The sequence below is a fragment of the Ciconia boyciana genome, chromosome 4, assembly GCF_034638445.1.
Source record: "Ciconia boyciana chromosome 4, ASM3463844v1, whole genome shotgun sequence".
NCBI lineage: Eukaryota > Metazoa > Chordata > Aves > Ciconiiformes > Ciconiidae > Ciconia > Ciconia boyciana.
Window position 1 is genome coordinate 63,239,759 of NC_132937.1, and position 16,001 is coordinate 63,255,759.

At 44.1% G+C, this 16,001-nt stretch overlaps 2 protein-coding genes across 8 annotated transcripts in view; both read right to left on the minus strand.

Annotated features, from left to right (window-relative positions):
• Positions 1-7,882, minus strand: part of CDC14B (cell division cycle 14B) — a 48,199-nt gene extending 40,317 nt beyond the window's left edge. For all 7 annotated transcript variants that reach the window (XM_072859813.1, XM_072859812.1, XM_072859809.1 and 4 more), the window contains exon 1: positions 7,585-7,882. In XM_072859813.1, the coding sequence (XP_072715914.1) occupies positions 7,585-7,741 (157 nt within the window). In that variant the 5' untranslated portion in view covers positions 7,742-7,882. The remainder of the gene's footprint in view (positions 1-7,584) is intronic.
• Positions 7,883-10,614: 2,732 nt separating this feature from the next.
• On the minus strand, positions 10,615-15,396 carry PRXL2C (peroxiredoxin like 2C). The gene is made up of 6 exons (XM_072860403.1): positions 15,015-15,396; positions 14,405-14,473; positions 12,822-12,875; positions 12,287-12,392; positions 11,909-12,040; positions 10,615-11,276 (listed from the first exon to the last, which is right to left on the minus strand). The coding sequence occupies exons 1-6, from the start codon at positions 15,192-15,194 to the stop codon at positions 11,149-11,151; spliced, it is 669 nt and encodes a 222-aa protein (XP_072716504.1). The 5' UTR covers positions 15,195-15,396; the 3' UTR covers positions 10,615-11,148.
• Between the last annotated feature and the right edge of the window lie 605 nt (positions 15,397-16,001).

Consider the following 16,001-nt stretch of genomic DNA (forward strand, 5'->3'; position numbering starts at 1 on the left):
ACAGACCCCATCTGTTGCACTCCAAATACCAACACCCCCCCACCCCAACTAAGCCACAAATCCCTCAGCACCTCATAGCACCTACGTTAAACTAAACAGCAAAGCGCACTCGCGCCGAAACACAGGCACCTCCCATCTTTCCGTAAAACGACGATTTTGGCAGTAGTGGCGTGCAATTAAAGCCTACAGGCGACAGACACGGGAGGGATGTGATGGGAGGCGGCAGCCCACTGCCACCCGTGGGAGCACCAGCGGAACCACCACCTGGACATCCCCATCCGCATCCCCATCGCCACCCCGGCTGCCCCTTCAAAGCCTGCCTGCATGCAGGCAGGAGGCATCTTGTGCTTGCCCTGGTTCCCTTTGTTAAGCTGAGGGGAAAAAAACACCAGCGGTATTCACAGAGATATAAATTATTTTTATGGCCAGGGGAGCTGTAGCTCCAGTGAACTTTAAACACCAACTGTGCTGCTGTAAATTGCTGTGCTTGCGGTAATTGGTCAGTAAAAATTGAGGCCTTGCAGCACCACACCATACTTTTCTTCCTCCTGCTGAAAAAATATCGTTACAAAATACATGGATTAAAATTCAAACCTAAAAGGAAAGATTTTATTTTTTGCAAACTAGTTGCCTGGAACAGATATATTACTTAAATATCAAAACAGATCACCTGCATATAAACATGTAATTTCAAAGCATAATTTCTGATAAACTGTATCTCCTTTTCCAGAGAGCAGGAAAAAAAAAAATCACTTTATGCTTCAAAACAAAATCCTCCATGACTAGCATTTAGAAATCGTTACTTGTATCTTGAAAATACAAAGTAAAGTATGCCACGAAAGGAGTCGCCACCTCTATATCTCAGCACTCACATGCTCAGTGCTCACCTATGTACAGCAATATCTCGGGGGGTGGAGGCAGACAACACCACTAAGAAATGTACATTTGCTAAATGCACATTTCAGTAGAACAGCAGCCCGATGTGAATGGTTTGGCTTAAACATTTACAGGTCAGGTGCAACCAGTGGGATGTACAGTAACTCCTGAGCTCAAGCACCTACTTCCTTACTCTCTCAGCATAAGAAGCAAGGCAGCAAACTTGCTTATTTAATTTCTAATAGTCCCATCTTGTAGGGACAGCAGCTCCAGTACTAGCTGCGCAGTGCATTACCTGCTTAGGAACTCTGTACCTCCCAGCATTTACCAAAGCATCTCCCCAAAACAAGTCAAAAGATAAAATTGTAGAGTAATGCTGTGCATTTTTAAGTGACTAAACTGGCCCACAAAGGGAAACAGATGTGGAGAACCAAGTGCACCGATACCCCAACTGGATGCAAAATACACTACAGAGAAAACTGCTTCACAGAAAGGCAGTCCTGGGAAAGTGTTTAGGCCAATACTTTGGGGATGGAGGGAACCCCAGCTTCCCACAACTCCCCTGCATCTGTCCCCACCACTGTTACCCCCTGTGCTGTGTCAAGGTGGATTTGTGTGAATCTGAAACTGTAACAGGTATCCTAGCACAGTATTAAAAAAAAAAAAAGAAAAAAAGCAAAAGAGGAAAAAAAAAAAAAAGCTGCTTTGCTGTTATTTCCCTCTGCCCTGAGAATGAGAGCTAACGTGGGGGTGTGTGTGTGGGAGGACTGAGGGCAAAGGAGGAAGCAGAAAGGAGAACTGAGAGGATATGATATCTAGGGATTGTGTTTAAACTGGCATTGCTAGATTAAACACATGTCACACTACAGCCCCAAGCTATAATTTCACACCACTTCTAAACTGATTTAATGGCTAGCTGCTACCAGGTTCCTTACAAGGAAAAGTTTTCTTCTGAGTTAGCTCACCAAACCAGCCCACTGGGGGTTAACAGTGGGAATACACAGCCAGAATTTTTCCCTCGATGGCATCTGTCCTTTAGATCCAGTCTAATTATTGACTTAGACCGAGCTCTCCATGTACACAAACAACATCCGCATCAAAGTCTGGGCAGAATGGCTGTAGCACTCAAACTGGCACACTACCTTCTTGCACACCACCTTCTTCACATAAAGTTTACATCACTTTTGAAAATATAAAAGCACTACACAAAGAGTAATCCAAAATCCTCAAATACAAAAGGAGGATCAAAATGAAAAGAAATACATTTGCACAGGTCAAAGACCTGAAATAATTTAGCATTTTGCTCCTAAATAGGATTTGGAGTCACAGAATCATTTGCTTCCTCAGCACTCCTACCGAAAATCTTCTGCAGCTTTCGCAAAAACGTCCAACAAAAATAAGAATTCCTATCTCGAGTGAACAGTGTGTACATGGCCTTTTGAATTGCTGTTGGCATTCAAGTCTGCACTGGTATCTCTGGATCGTGTTAATTGTTGCTATTCTTAAAACAACTGAAAGAAACTCGAGTTTAATGAATTTACAGAACTACCTCACAATAAGAGCAGTGTGTGTCAAATGCCAATATCCTGACAAGCTGTCCATCCCTGTGCACCACTAACAATTGCTTGCTATTATGTAAACAGCAGGCTCCATCTTTTTAACATGTTTCCTATACGGAGATTTTAGAAATGAGCTACACAGAGAAGTCCTTTCCCATAAGTGTATTTACCTTTCTACTGGCTTACCAGTCCGATATCAGACAAATGCTGTATTAGTCACTATCTCTGTTTTTACCTGTTTTTTTGCAAACACACTCCCAGTCCTGTTTAGCCAAGGATTAGCATGTTGATTTTTTAACAGGAGTAACCAATGCTGAGACAGGAGAATTCCTTCATTAAGGATCTGACTGCGGGATGAGGGCTTATACATAAAATACACCAGAGCACTGATGAATTGATTTCACTAGGACTCCACAAAGGTTTGGACTGCAGGAGCAAGGCTTCCATTTTGTTATTTTTATGCTTCCTTTGCTAATTTTAGCTTTTTAGTATTTCATTTACATATAGTGTGCTTGAGCACTTCCAGATTCCTGCAAATTTCTGATAGAAGGTCATCCTAAAACTATCAAACTAGAGCAGACCTTTCTAATCATCTGTCAGAAGAATGAGAGAGTAGGGCTTGCTGCCTTACAGGCTGCATCTGCACTGCAATTAGGAGATATGACTGCAGTACGTTAAGATATACCTCAATTACACTTAATTTTGTTAGCCTCATATAACAAAACAGTTAAAATACAGAAACACGGACGTCACTGTGGGCAATTAATTTGAGTAAGCATCCAATGTACAACAAAATGAGCCTGCATACCCCTAACAGAGGACTACGTTACCACAGCTTTGCTACTGCTGGTACATGAACTAGTGAGATTAAAGCTAACACAAGCGTGTCTACACAAGCTATAATAATCACGCATCTGATTGCAGTGTGCATACAGGAGGAAAAGCATTTTGCTTGTTTTTCAGATCTACAGCGTTCTGTAGAAACAGACGTATAGAAAACTGAAAGCTACCACTTCAAAATCATGTTAATGTGAATATAGAGATAACAAAATAATCTCCTTCCCTTTACTCTCAATAATTATGCCTGATGCTTCTCAGGATCTACTGCACAGGCCTTGGAGAAAGAAATTTCAGTAATTCAAGAGACAACTAAATACCAAACACGCACTTGCTGCAGGACAAGTCTGCATATGATCAGCAAAGATTATTTCATAAAAAGATAAATTCTACAGTTCTATTGTTAAACAGATGCCTTAGAAGAGAAATTCAGAGGAGACTGACAGTACAACAAAACCCAACATTAGTCTGTTTTGAATTACCAGGAATGTAACCAGAGAGTTATTTACTATTGTAAGAGGAGTGTATTTCTAAATTCAGAGTTGGTACATGGTATTTTTTTGTGTTTGATTTAAAAGACTCCAAAATATCAGGAAGACACATGAGAAAACATAAAAGACAAATTCTGTTGCAATGTCAAGAAGAAAAGCAAAATTGTATGAGATTTTCTTTTTAGTCATCCTATCCTTAAAAAGATTCATTCGCTCCTCACTATGATATTTCGAATTTAAGTGATGATAGAGTTGGCAATTAGAACAGCCTGGCCTCTGAAAAAGAAAATGAAAGCACACTAAAAAGCTAAAGGAACTTTTTATTTAACAGAAAACCATTAAAAAAATTATTTTCAGGGCCATGTCATGACTTATCAACAACACTGTGTTACTTTCCTCAAATAGAGTCCTTGCACTCTACTGCTCTTGTCTGACAACACAAAACTACTTTACCTATGTTCATGCACTTTCAGTGCTGGATTAGATATTAAAAGCCTTAACTTCATATTTAAAATCTTAACTTTGAGAAAGATTCACAAGTAAGTGAGGTCATATTGATAAAAGAGTAAATACAACTTTTGTACCGAGATAGCTGTATAATGAAAACTACTTGAAAATGTTGATAGTCAAAATGTTGGAAAGCTTAATGATACTCAGTAGAAGTGTCCTTAGCATTCCAAAGAAACAGTTCTCTACATAATACACAAAATTTACAATGACAAGCCAGCAATACTGGAAAAAACAGAAGACAACTCAATGGTTTGAAAAAAAAACCAACACAAAACCAAAAAACCAACCCACTGACCAATGAACATATTAAACCGAATGCTATTTCATAAAAACTCCAAGTGACTTACTCCAGTAAGTGAAATGATTCTCAATAAAGAAAAAAAAGGCACATACAGTACAGCTCAGAGCATCCTTTAAGATGTTAGTTCTTCACTGTAAACAAACTGGCTATACATTTAGCAGAAGGACAAACAAATGTCAAGAAATGCCCCACGGTGTTATACCACTTAAAATTTAATTCCATGTATAGTTATTGTAGTTACTTCATTTTAGAATTAACTACTGAAAAGAGGTGAGAGAGAAACACACACCTTTTGCCTGAGGTTTATGCATTATTCTACATCTTCTTTAAAATGTTATTTATAAAATCAGAGCAATGACAAAGAAAAGCAGCCAAGCAAAGGAAATCAACAGCTTTCAAGCATCTCACACAGAATTGTTACATTTTCTTTAGATCATATAAATTACTTCTTTCAGAGATGAGAAGGATATGGGAATATGCTTCTAATAAACAGAAGAAATGCATTCAGTTCCAGCAAATTGAATTCATACCCGCAAGCCTCACACATTAGTTGACAAAGAGAAAATGGTAAGGCTTACCATGCAGCTTAACAAAGCAAAACAAACAATTTTTTACAAGAATACCTTTCCTGAACTAGTCTTAATAGTAAACAAAAATATTTAGATTATTCTGATTAAAAATTATTCTGACATATGGCTGATGCATACAATTCATTACGAAATAAAGAAATGCAATAATTACTGTAAGTATTCTGAGTATAAAATCCATGCAAATAATAGATTACAAACTTTGCTGTTTATGAATGTAACACCACGAAAGAAAAGATCCATAAATCTTTACAGCTATTCGGGTTTGTTTTCTGCCTCTGTCTTTTAGCAAAGATGAAAATGAGGGTAGCCTGCAATGTTCTTAATGAGTTTGGCACTGTTTCTGGAAGCAGATAAGCTAACGCGGATCTCTCAGCCTTTACAGAGGCTAAAATATTTACCAGTATGCCCATTTGCAAGAATAAGGCCTTGTGTTTTAATCTGTCTCCAGACAGACAGATAGATAGTCCAGAACTATTGATTCATTTCTCAGAACTGCATTATGAGAAGACAGAACTGACAGTTCAAAACTTGAAATAACTTTTAAAACAGCTGAATAAAAAGGAAAGCCTGTGGGCTTATTCTTTTAAGGTTTCTCTTTTAAAAAATACGTATGACATACCAGTGTAATAAAAATTAGACTGTAATTGTTCCATTATTAGAAGCTTGTAAACAGCAGCCACTGTGCACAGTAAGGAAAGAAGATGAAGACAAAATGAAATATTATTAAATATAATAATCTACTGCATTTTAATCAAGTTTGTCATACTGTGTACTGCTGCGTATGGTGAAATCCCACTGCAAAAACACAAGTCAAAGCCTAGGTGCTCTACTGTATTATTTAAACAGGTGAACATTTCTTTGGAGGATAAAATACAGTAATTTAAGGGGCCTGCTGATGCCAGACGTGCATTATCGGATCCAAGCAACTGCTGTGTGAGAATGGTTAGACAGACCTGTTTGCTGGAGATCTGAGCTGGACAGGGCTTCATGGTCTCCTAGGTAGTGAAATTACTTCGATATCAAAAAGTCATCACGTGCTAAATGAGGGGTTTCTACATTTAACCTTAAAACTCTACCATCATCATTTCCTATATAAATGGTTGCAGTTATAGGAAAAATACACATATGGAGTTATTGTAGCATTAGAGTTCTGCATGTAAGTACACCATTATGTTTCTCTGTGTAGATTAGGCCTAAAATGCTGTATTTTAGGCTGGAGGATTTAGGATTTTATTCCCTGACAGCATTAGAGCTTTTTAAAAAGAGGAATCTGGTATGCTTTGGGAGTTCACATTCTTCCTACATTGCTATACCCAATTTTCAAACCAAGATCTTATGGTTTTCTAAACGTATTATCTAGGAGACACACTAGTTAATTTAAGGAAGCCTGTTTCTTGGCACAGGTAAGATTGGTGCCTTTCGTCCACGTTTGCTCTTTGTATTTTTGCTTGCTCTGTCTACAGACAATTTCCCATGTCCTTCACAGAGAAGCGGTAAGCGAGGTTTATTTCTTGGGGTTTTTTTATGAGAAGTTGTAAATACTACCATTCTCAGATTCTGACACAGGACATAAAAAGTAATTTTTTTTTTTTAGACAAACTAAACTCAAGCATGTCTTTTAGCTGGGGAACTCAAACCTAAATCTGGAATTATTTCGGCTGTGATTCAATACGCTTCCCCACAGAGGCAGGTTCCTGTGCCAAAACAAGGCAGGGTTCAAATCACAGGACCACGGGAAGGGCGGAGGACACCGAGCAAACGTGCCTGCAAGAAGCCGCTGGCACTCGAGCGTCAAGAAGAGGTGCGACGCTTGCCCATCAGCCAGCAAGCACAACATGAGGAGGAAGACCGATACCCCCAACACAGAGAGAAATCTTACTTCCCCCCACACACACGGAAACACGTTTTACAGGTTCAAATGTATTTTCCCTTTACTCTCTTACGAGCAGAAGACAGCACAAGGCGATTGCTCGGTGCGGCCAGAGCTATTAAAAAAACACGGTATTTATTCTTCTGGAAGAACGGTTGGTCTAGCGGCGCATTTTTAAAGAATACTTCGCTGCGTGAAACGCCGGAGAGACGCAAGAGCTGACCCATCGCACAGAGGGCAGAGGCGGCCGCCGCCGCCCCAGCGCCCCGGGCTCCCGGCGGGGACAGCGCCGACCCCGCGCTGAGGGGAACTTTTCCTGCCCCGCGGCCGCGCCTCCCACCCGGGGGCCGGCGCGGCGCCCAGCGCCGGGGGGTCGGGACGGGTGGGGACGGGACGGGACGGGACACGACGGGACGGGCCGAGACACCCCCCACGCCCCAGCGGCCCCCGCCCCGTCCCGCCGCCGGCCGCCCGGCCCCGACTTGCGCCTCAACTCTCCCGCCGCGCCGCCACCCCGGCCGCGCCCGCCCCCCCGGCACGCCCCCCTCACCGGCGATCCTCAGGCAGGTCTCCGGCCCGGCGGGGGGCGGCTGCCGCCGCTCCGCCTCGCCCCCCGCCGCCCGCGACGCCGCGCCCCGAGTTCTCTTCAGAGCCGGCGGCGCCGGGGCTGCGCGGCGCCGGGCCTCGGCCCAGCTCTTCCGCTTCATGGCGGAGGCGGCCGCGCCGCTACGGTGGGTGCGAGGCGGACCGCCTCATCCCCGCCGCGCCGCGCAGCTCCCCGCGGGGCTCGGGCCGCCGGAGGGGAGGGCCCCGCGACGACGACGACGACGGCGGCGGCGGCTGACGCGTCTCCCCGGACACCGCCCCCTCCCACCGCCCCATGCACCTACGGCCCCCCCGCCCCGAGCCGGCGGCAGCTCCCGGCCACCTCCCGGCACCCCCGCCCTCCGCCCGCTCTGATTGGGTCAGCGCGGTGTGGCGTCACCAGTGCGGAGCGGTGGGGACGGTGATGTCATAGTGGCTGCTGTAACAGGTGGGCTGGGGGAGCGCGGCTGGGCGCGGCCCGCCCGTCCCCGCCGCCTCGGGGCTGCTGGCGGCCGGCGGGGCCCTCGGCACCTCGCCCCTGCCTCGCCCGCCGCGGCGAGGGCTGCTGGCGTAGCGCCGGGCTTCTCCCGGGGGGGTGTTGGTGGTGACAGCGTGACAGAAACGCAGCTCTTGGGGGTGCGGGGGCCCCGGCTGCGGGGCGAGTCCGCTGCCAGGGAGGGGCCGGCGACGCTGGCGCTGGCAGACAGCCGCCACCTTCGGAAAGGAGCGTTTCCAGTTGCGTTTCTTGAGGCGTCGCAGGCTTCCAGGTGCCTCTCGCCCCAGGGGACGTGACAGTGTGTGAGGCCAGCTGGAACCGGTCCAGTACACGCAGTCTTCTTCTGGCCTGAACATTAAATGGATTTATCTGGAAAGCTAAAATAGCAGGGTTTGGGTCTGCTTCTCAGACACAGCGATACTTTAAAACACACCATTATTTCAAGTAGGCGTTCAAATAAATGAAGCTAGTAGTTAAAACAACTTCTGAAAAACGCTCCCTCCCCACCTCTCTCTCATTGGCCGTGACAAAAGCCCTTGCTGAAGTATTCTACCATCTGCTGAGCTTGAGGTCAGTGTTTATCTCCACTGGTTGCCACTTTGCACCGCAATAACTTTTTAAAAATACTTTTTCTAAATAACACCAGAGACCTAAAATTCTGCTGACTGTTTCTGCTGACCTCCGAAAACCGTTTCTCTCAAGGATGAACATGGCCACCGTTGTTCCAATTCATTATGCACATGGGAAGCATTGTCTTGCAGGGTGCCAGCGGACTCGGCAAAGCTGTGGCCAGATGCAAAATGCAGGGCCGGTGCCCTCATTAGGATTAGCTCTTCTACTGAATCCTCCTCTCTGTCTTCTTCCCTCTTTTTGTTTGGCTGCGCTTTGCTAATCTTTCTGAAGAAGTGATTTTGCTGGGATAACACAGAGGCCGTGGTATGGTTCCTGTCAGTGCTGAAATGGTGGGGGTGGATGACTTCAACCTACAGAGCTGTCAAACTACAACTTAATTCATTCCAATCCCTTTTAAGAGTCCCCAGTTCTCTTAGCTATAGTTTTATTTAATCTATTAGCGGCAATAGAACTATTCCCATTGTATATTATTTTAATTCTACTGAAAATTCTACAAAACAAGCAAAAAACAGCTAGCCAAACACTTCCTTTAAAATCAAAAGCACCACGAACATGAAAGTGAAATGACTGCAAAACAAAAGTGGAACTAGGGTTGGTGTCCTTGGCAGTGTGATTAGGTGAATGAAGCAGAGTGGAAGCAGTACAAATAAACAATATTTGTCATTCTTTCTCTTTGAAAATAATTTAAGTTTTCTGTGTTTCTTGTCTTTGTTTTACAAACATAAGACCAGTTTTCTAGCTTGCTTTCTGCTGTGGTTCAAGTAACATAGAGGCAGCTGCATTCCAGAGTTTCTGACATACTCAAAAATATCGGTGAGCTGGGGGAGCCCTGGAGGGAAGGGGCAGCTCCTTATTTATGAATGTAGGGGCAGTGGTTCATGAAGAGCGGACTTTACTCCCCTGTGAGCCTCAGCTGCCGTTCCCAGTCCGTTATGCCAAGTTCTGAGGAAGCCTCTGGCCAGCCCTGAAATCACGAGGGTTCTGAGTCTGCACATGACTACTTTCAGCCCTGTGCCGAGTGCTGCTTAGTCAAAGCAGGGAAGTGAACACAGTATTTTTACATTAATAATATCCTTCTTCTAAACACACCGTATCAAAATGTGTCTGTAATTAATAAGGTGCTAAAGCATAGTACCTTTAATGGAATTACCCTGCTCGGCATCATTGTGTTTCTTAAGCAAGCCTTTTATTTTTCGTCAAGGAACGCTGCATTTAATTTCACATGCTCTTAATGGTGTAGAGCTCTCTGGAGCTTGCTCTGGGCCTGCCAGTGACCTTAACGGATGCAGGGACAAACCTCTTCACAGAATACCGTTTTACAATTGCATTAGTGTTAAAGCTTAAAAGGGGGGAGAATTGCAGGTGAGGTATGTATGAATAGTAGCATTTTACAGTGAAGGCCAAAGATCAGAAACTGCAGAGGAGGATATGCTCCTCCATAAATCTTGGACAATCTTATTCTAAAATTGCTAAAAAGAAGTGGCTTATGGATGAAAGAGGGCACATCTACTTTAATGAAAGCAATAGATTCTGAACATAAACACTTCTAGAAAAATGGGTAACATGAAATCTGACAGAACTGCAAACCAAAATGCTGTTGTCCTTAGCTCAGTTGTCTAGGACAGAAATAACTTGAGGACATTTTTTCAGAGACCTCTTGCTCTGAGAGAAAGTACATACATACAAGGGAGAATATTCTGCTGCAGATCTTCATAGGAAAACAAGTAATTGACTATGGCCTACTCCAAAACTGACAATCTGATCAGAAATAGGTTTAAGATGCACCTCTCCCTGGTCTTACAGACCCACCTTTTTGTATGACACAAAAGAATTGCAGACAATGGATGATGTATTTAAAATATTTATTTAAAACTATAAAATGTATTTCATAATGTCTGCCAGTGCCAGGTGCAAAAGTAGGCATAAGCTTAAGTTCCAGTGTTTGAAACTGTGATGTTTCAAGGTATATTTTAATACAGGCTTGTCACACAGTGCTGGAAGCTTTAAAACATCGCCGAGAGGTATTGGATTGAAAGCCAGTGTGATCTGCTGAAGGCAAGAATCCCAAGTTCTTCCTGAGCAAAACCAGATTTTTTAGTTTAGCACATCTTGAACAAAGATTTTTAAAATATATTAGCAAGATTGTTTGATGAGGAAATAATAAGCTACAAGATTTTTTGCAATAAGCCTCAGTTGTGTTTTAGTTTTTGTTATCTTATACGCAATGGAAGTAGCACTTTTGTGTCCATCTTCAGTGCCAGGTAGCTTATTTCGTGCTCTGATTTTCTACATAAGATTTCAGATGTCCCATAAAGACACCACAGTACCAACGCTGGTGGAATTCGCTGGAGAATTGTTCTTGTAGAGCACAAATAAAAAAATTTATATATTCTCTCAGTGTCATATGTCAATAATCTGGGGTTTGTTTGTGAAATTTACTGTTTTAACTCCTGCCAGCTGCAAAACTGTGTTAATGGGAATGTGATCCAGCCTGTTTTTATCAAGGTGCAAAAAATGAACTTCATTGCCTGCAATGGAATGAGAATAACATGTAAATAGTTGAATAAAATATTTATTTATTCAAAGACATGAGTGAATCAAATAAGCATTCTGATTTCCTACTAGTTCTTGTACAAATGTGTACTAGCTCTATAGATTGCACAATAGACTGTATTTTAAACAATGACAAAGATTTTTTTTTAATTAAGTTATAGAAGCAAGGAACATTGAGGCATCTAACTGAATTAAATCTGCTGTAGCATGATGTTTCCTAATGATTTGATGAGATGACTTTGTCATGTTGCAGTCCCCCCTTCATGCATTTTTCCTCTACTAAAACTGCATTAAATGCCTAGAATCAAATGTGAAAGCAGAATGTAGGTGAACACCACGATGTCAAAAAACCCCTCCAAACTTTGGGGCAGTTGTTCCATCAGCACTCCTATCGATTTCTGCAGGACTGTGATCAGCTTTGTGCCACCTCTCTGGGAGGTGGGACTACACAACGACACTTCCACAGGTTCCTTCAGCTGGCAAAATCACACAGTTCAACACAAGACTGTCTCCTTGGGATCCACAGGGACAGCAGCCGACATGGTAGCGTTAAAGCAAACAGCTGAAGGAGAAGACTGTAACTTTTACACAAAACAAAGAAGCTCACCTGGGCCTAAAATCAAAGCTCCTCCCTGCTGAGCGGGGTCTCCTTGAAAATCAAAAGCCGGGCCGGTCATTGCTCTCCACATACTCCTAATGCTTCCCAGGAGCGTGCTTGATTTCACATGAGGGCTCCGCACTAAACAAAATGGCAAAATGCTTGTTATCTACAAATACGAAAGTATATCAGGAGAACAACAAAATCGAACAGCTGCTATGAATAGTTTCAAGTTTCCTGATCACCAGTGTTTTGGCAAAATATAGCCTAGAAGAGATGGTCTGGTGGGCAACTCCCTTCCTATTTACATTGTGATCATGCTATTTTATCAGAGCGTTCTTGTTTTGTTCTGCGTAAGTCCAAAAAAGGCGAGAAAATTATTCTTACCTGAAACATTATTACCTTCACCTCTTTTCATGCCAAGCGTTTTATAAATTTCCCTTTGTGGATCTACGTACATTTCGTGTGTGTACCCAGTTAAACTGCAAAAGGGCTGCAAAATATATGCATACAAAAAAAAGTAATATTTTTAAGGTTACAGTAATTAGGATCTACTGACAGTGGAAAAAATGCTGACACCCTGCCACCCCACCCCTCGCCCCACCCCCAATTTGGAAACCTGTGGATTTGTCATGTTAAATTAAAGGCCAAAAATTTTTCGTTCCAAAGCTTTTACTAAACAAAGCTTCCAGTGAAATCAAGAAAAGATGTTTCCTTAGCAAGCCTCAGTGGTTTTTAAACTGAAAATTTTAGTTATTTGCTTTATTCATGTACTACTATTAGAATTGCTTCATGAAAAAGAACACTATCCTCTTTTTCTGTGGTTGCAAATGACCGTCTTTTCACTCAGAGCGAAATCCCTCAATGCAGACCATTAAGACACAATAGAGGATACAATGTATTTAATGACTACTTTATTTACCTTGATGTGATGATAAGATGACTGTCCAATAACTATAAGCCTCACATTTGCTTCCTAGAACAGAACATGGGTATTGAAACTGTAAAGAGGAACTCCGCTGTTTCTGTGTGGCTGCAAAGCATTAGCAGAATCTGGTGTCCTGAGTTAATGATCACAGTGCACTGAGTTAAAGTTATTTGAAATTAACATCACTTACATGTTTGGAGCCTGCACCTTTGTCTATCACCCACAGTTAGCAGCTACATTAATTTATTAAGTGAAAAATTATTTTTAAAGATAACTTTGAAGTTACAGATGTGTAAACTTTAAGTTTTCTGTAGCATTAGTTGCGTCATCTTTTCAGTTGATTGCAACCCGCTATGATTTTGGAAATTCGAAATTTTCACTCGTTGCACCTGCATCTAAAAAAGCAGCATGCAAATATTGGTGCACATACAAGTACGTCTGCGATTTACATATACGGACACTCATTAATAGATATAACTTGCATCCGCATGTACTGCTGTCTTTTGCAGGTGCAACATTAGCCCTGAGTCTAAAATAGAGGCCAAAACTTAAGTTCATTTAGATGCCAGTAAAACAGTCAATAAAATATAAGGTTGTTTTAATATTAGGGTGTAATACTTGCCTTTCCCATATAGAATCATTTTGCTTGTTATGAAAAGAAGCCCTCCTAAAAACAGAATACTCACACTAAGAAAAGCATGGATGGTTTTGATTCTCTGTATACACATATTTGAGCAGTCAAATTAAGAAAATGTCATTCTGAGTAACACTGATTGAGCAGTTTAGAAAAATCTGTCCTGAGAACAGGAGCTGGCAAAGAAATTGCCCCTTTTCATCCCCAAATTCCTAGTCCATCTAAGGCTTGCTGTCAGCAAGGAGCTGTCATCGGCTATGCTGCTGTTGGGAATAAAATATGACAGAATTTCAATCAGCAGCCGAGAAGGGACAGACTGACCTTCCACATTTAGCAGGGGATCATTGTCTTTCCTGGTATCTCCTACCACCCAACAAATACCTGTCCATAGCAACCCCTGCCCACTCCATTTCTCCTTTCTGTCACTATGTCACTCCTGTTTGTGCAGCTGCCTGGAGAACAGATCACACAACTGATGCAGTTTACAAATAACCATAGAAAAAAAGACTATTTTTAATCCAGATCAATTTTCTGATCTTGTTCCATGCACAACCACCAGTCAGCTGTACCGGCATAATGGAAAAGGCAGTAGTTAGTTAGTGGTCAGGAGAAGACAGGTGCCCAGGCCGCTGCTGATACCAAAAGAAATGCCTGTCAGATGTTGTCTAACTGTTCAGAACACAGCAGAAAAAACAGCACCAAGCTAATAGGGCAGGGAGAAATAATGCTGCTGCAACAGAGCATGTAGTGCAATAAATCCTTTCCAATGTCTCCTAGGCAGATACATTACAGCTATTGTAGCAAACAGTGAAAGCGCTAACTTTCTTCTGAGCCTTTTTTTTGATTCCCAGAAGGTTTAAGCCTCACACAAGTCTGCAGTGGGACATAACAAATCTGCATGGCGACAGCAACCCCATGTACATATTAAGGGCAGAGTACTTACTTGTAAAAACGCCTTGGGGACTTTTGCCAGGTCTTCTACATACTCCTTACAGGTGTAACATAAAAAATTCTGCAACATAGCCAGTTGGACGTGTCAGAAACAGACATAATTGCATAGCAGTGATGCATCAGATTCTGACTACGGGCACAAACCGTTTTGGAGGTGGTCAGGAAGTGGGAACAGGGAAGGTTAAAGTTCTTTGCAGTCGCCAAATTTGGATTAGGATCCTGGTTTAATCCAAGCCTGAACAAGGACGCGGACGCTGGGCTTGGGGCCTTGCTAATATTTTTATCTCTGGATATTTTAGGAATGTGAGAGCTGGCTTGCCAGCTGGGAAATCAGGGAATGCAATACTTGTTCCCTAAACACACGGTTGAAGAATTATTTCCTTTCGGGTAAATACCGTATCGTTTTACCACAGAAGGGGGGTTCCTAGAAGCAGAACTCACCCGCTTCGTATTTTCTTTCCTCTCTGCTCCAGCCTAGCCGGTGTGAACCCCGCGGCCCCGCTCCCCCGCCCCTTTCACGGCCACGCTGGGGCTCCCCGCAAGGAGCCTCTCTGGGCTGCCGGCCGGCGGGCCAGCCCTCCCGGGCACCGCTCCCTCCTCACCCGCACGAACACCACGATCGCCTTTCGCTCCCCGTACAGAGCCTTGAAGGGGATGCTCCTCCCGTCCGCGTCCACCACCGGGCAGCGGGCGGCCTCCCGCAGCTCCCCCGGCTCCGGCCGCTGCCCGCAGCCCGGCGCGCTGCCGACCTGCTGCGTGACGGGCGGGGGCGGCCCCGCCATGGCCCGCTCCGGCCCCGCCGCCCCTGCCTGGCCTGCCCGGCCGGGAAGGAGGCGGAAGAGAAAGGCGGAGCCGGAGAGGAGAGGAGAGGAGAGAGAGGAGAGCTCGGGGGTGCGTGGCTGCGAGGAAGGGCCGGGGCCGGCTCGGAGGGCAGGGGCTCGCTCGCCTTCCTGGAGGAGAGCCGGGGGCGGCAGCGCAGCGCTCCGCGCTCCCGCTTAAGGAGGAGCCGGTGCGTTTGGGGCCTTCGGACGCAGAGAGAGAGAAATCCGCCGCCAAAATCGCCGGTGGCAGCCAGGGTGCAATTCGTGCCCGGAAAACGTAACAAAATCAAACGGAGCCTCCCAGAAAGTGCGTGCGAACAGAAGCAGTGGCATTATTGTACCGTCTCACGGTCAGGGTTTGCTTTGCAGGATGCCACAGCATTTCAGAGGGCCGTGAGCGAGCTAGAAAATTCTGTTTTCGAGGAACTGTCGAGCTGCCGTATCAGAAAAAACAGACGCGGTTTCCTTACTGAAGGAAAAGCAGAACTTCATGGGACTTTGGCAGGCGAATAGCAGAGGATGCTGAGCAGTGCAAATGCTCATCTGAGTGTATCGAGTGCACACAGAAACGATTGAACAGAACAGATCTCCTTAAAAGAAGAAAAACGCTAGGCAGTTGAAGAGTATCCTAGTCTCTTGGATTGTTGTGTTAGCTGAAAGCTTATGAGGAGCAGAGCACTTTCCTTTTCTTAGTGGGTAGAGAAAAAGAAGCATTGGAGGGAATAGGACTGGGGGGGATCTCCAGAAGTTACTCTCCTTTGTGAAGCT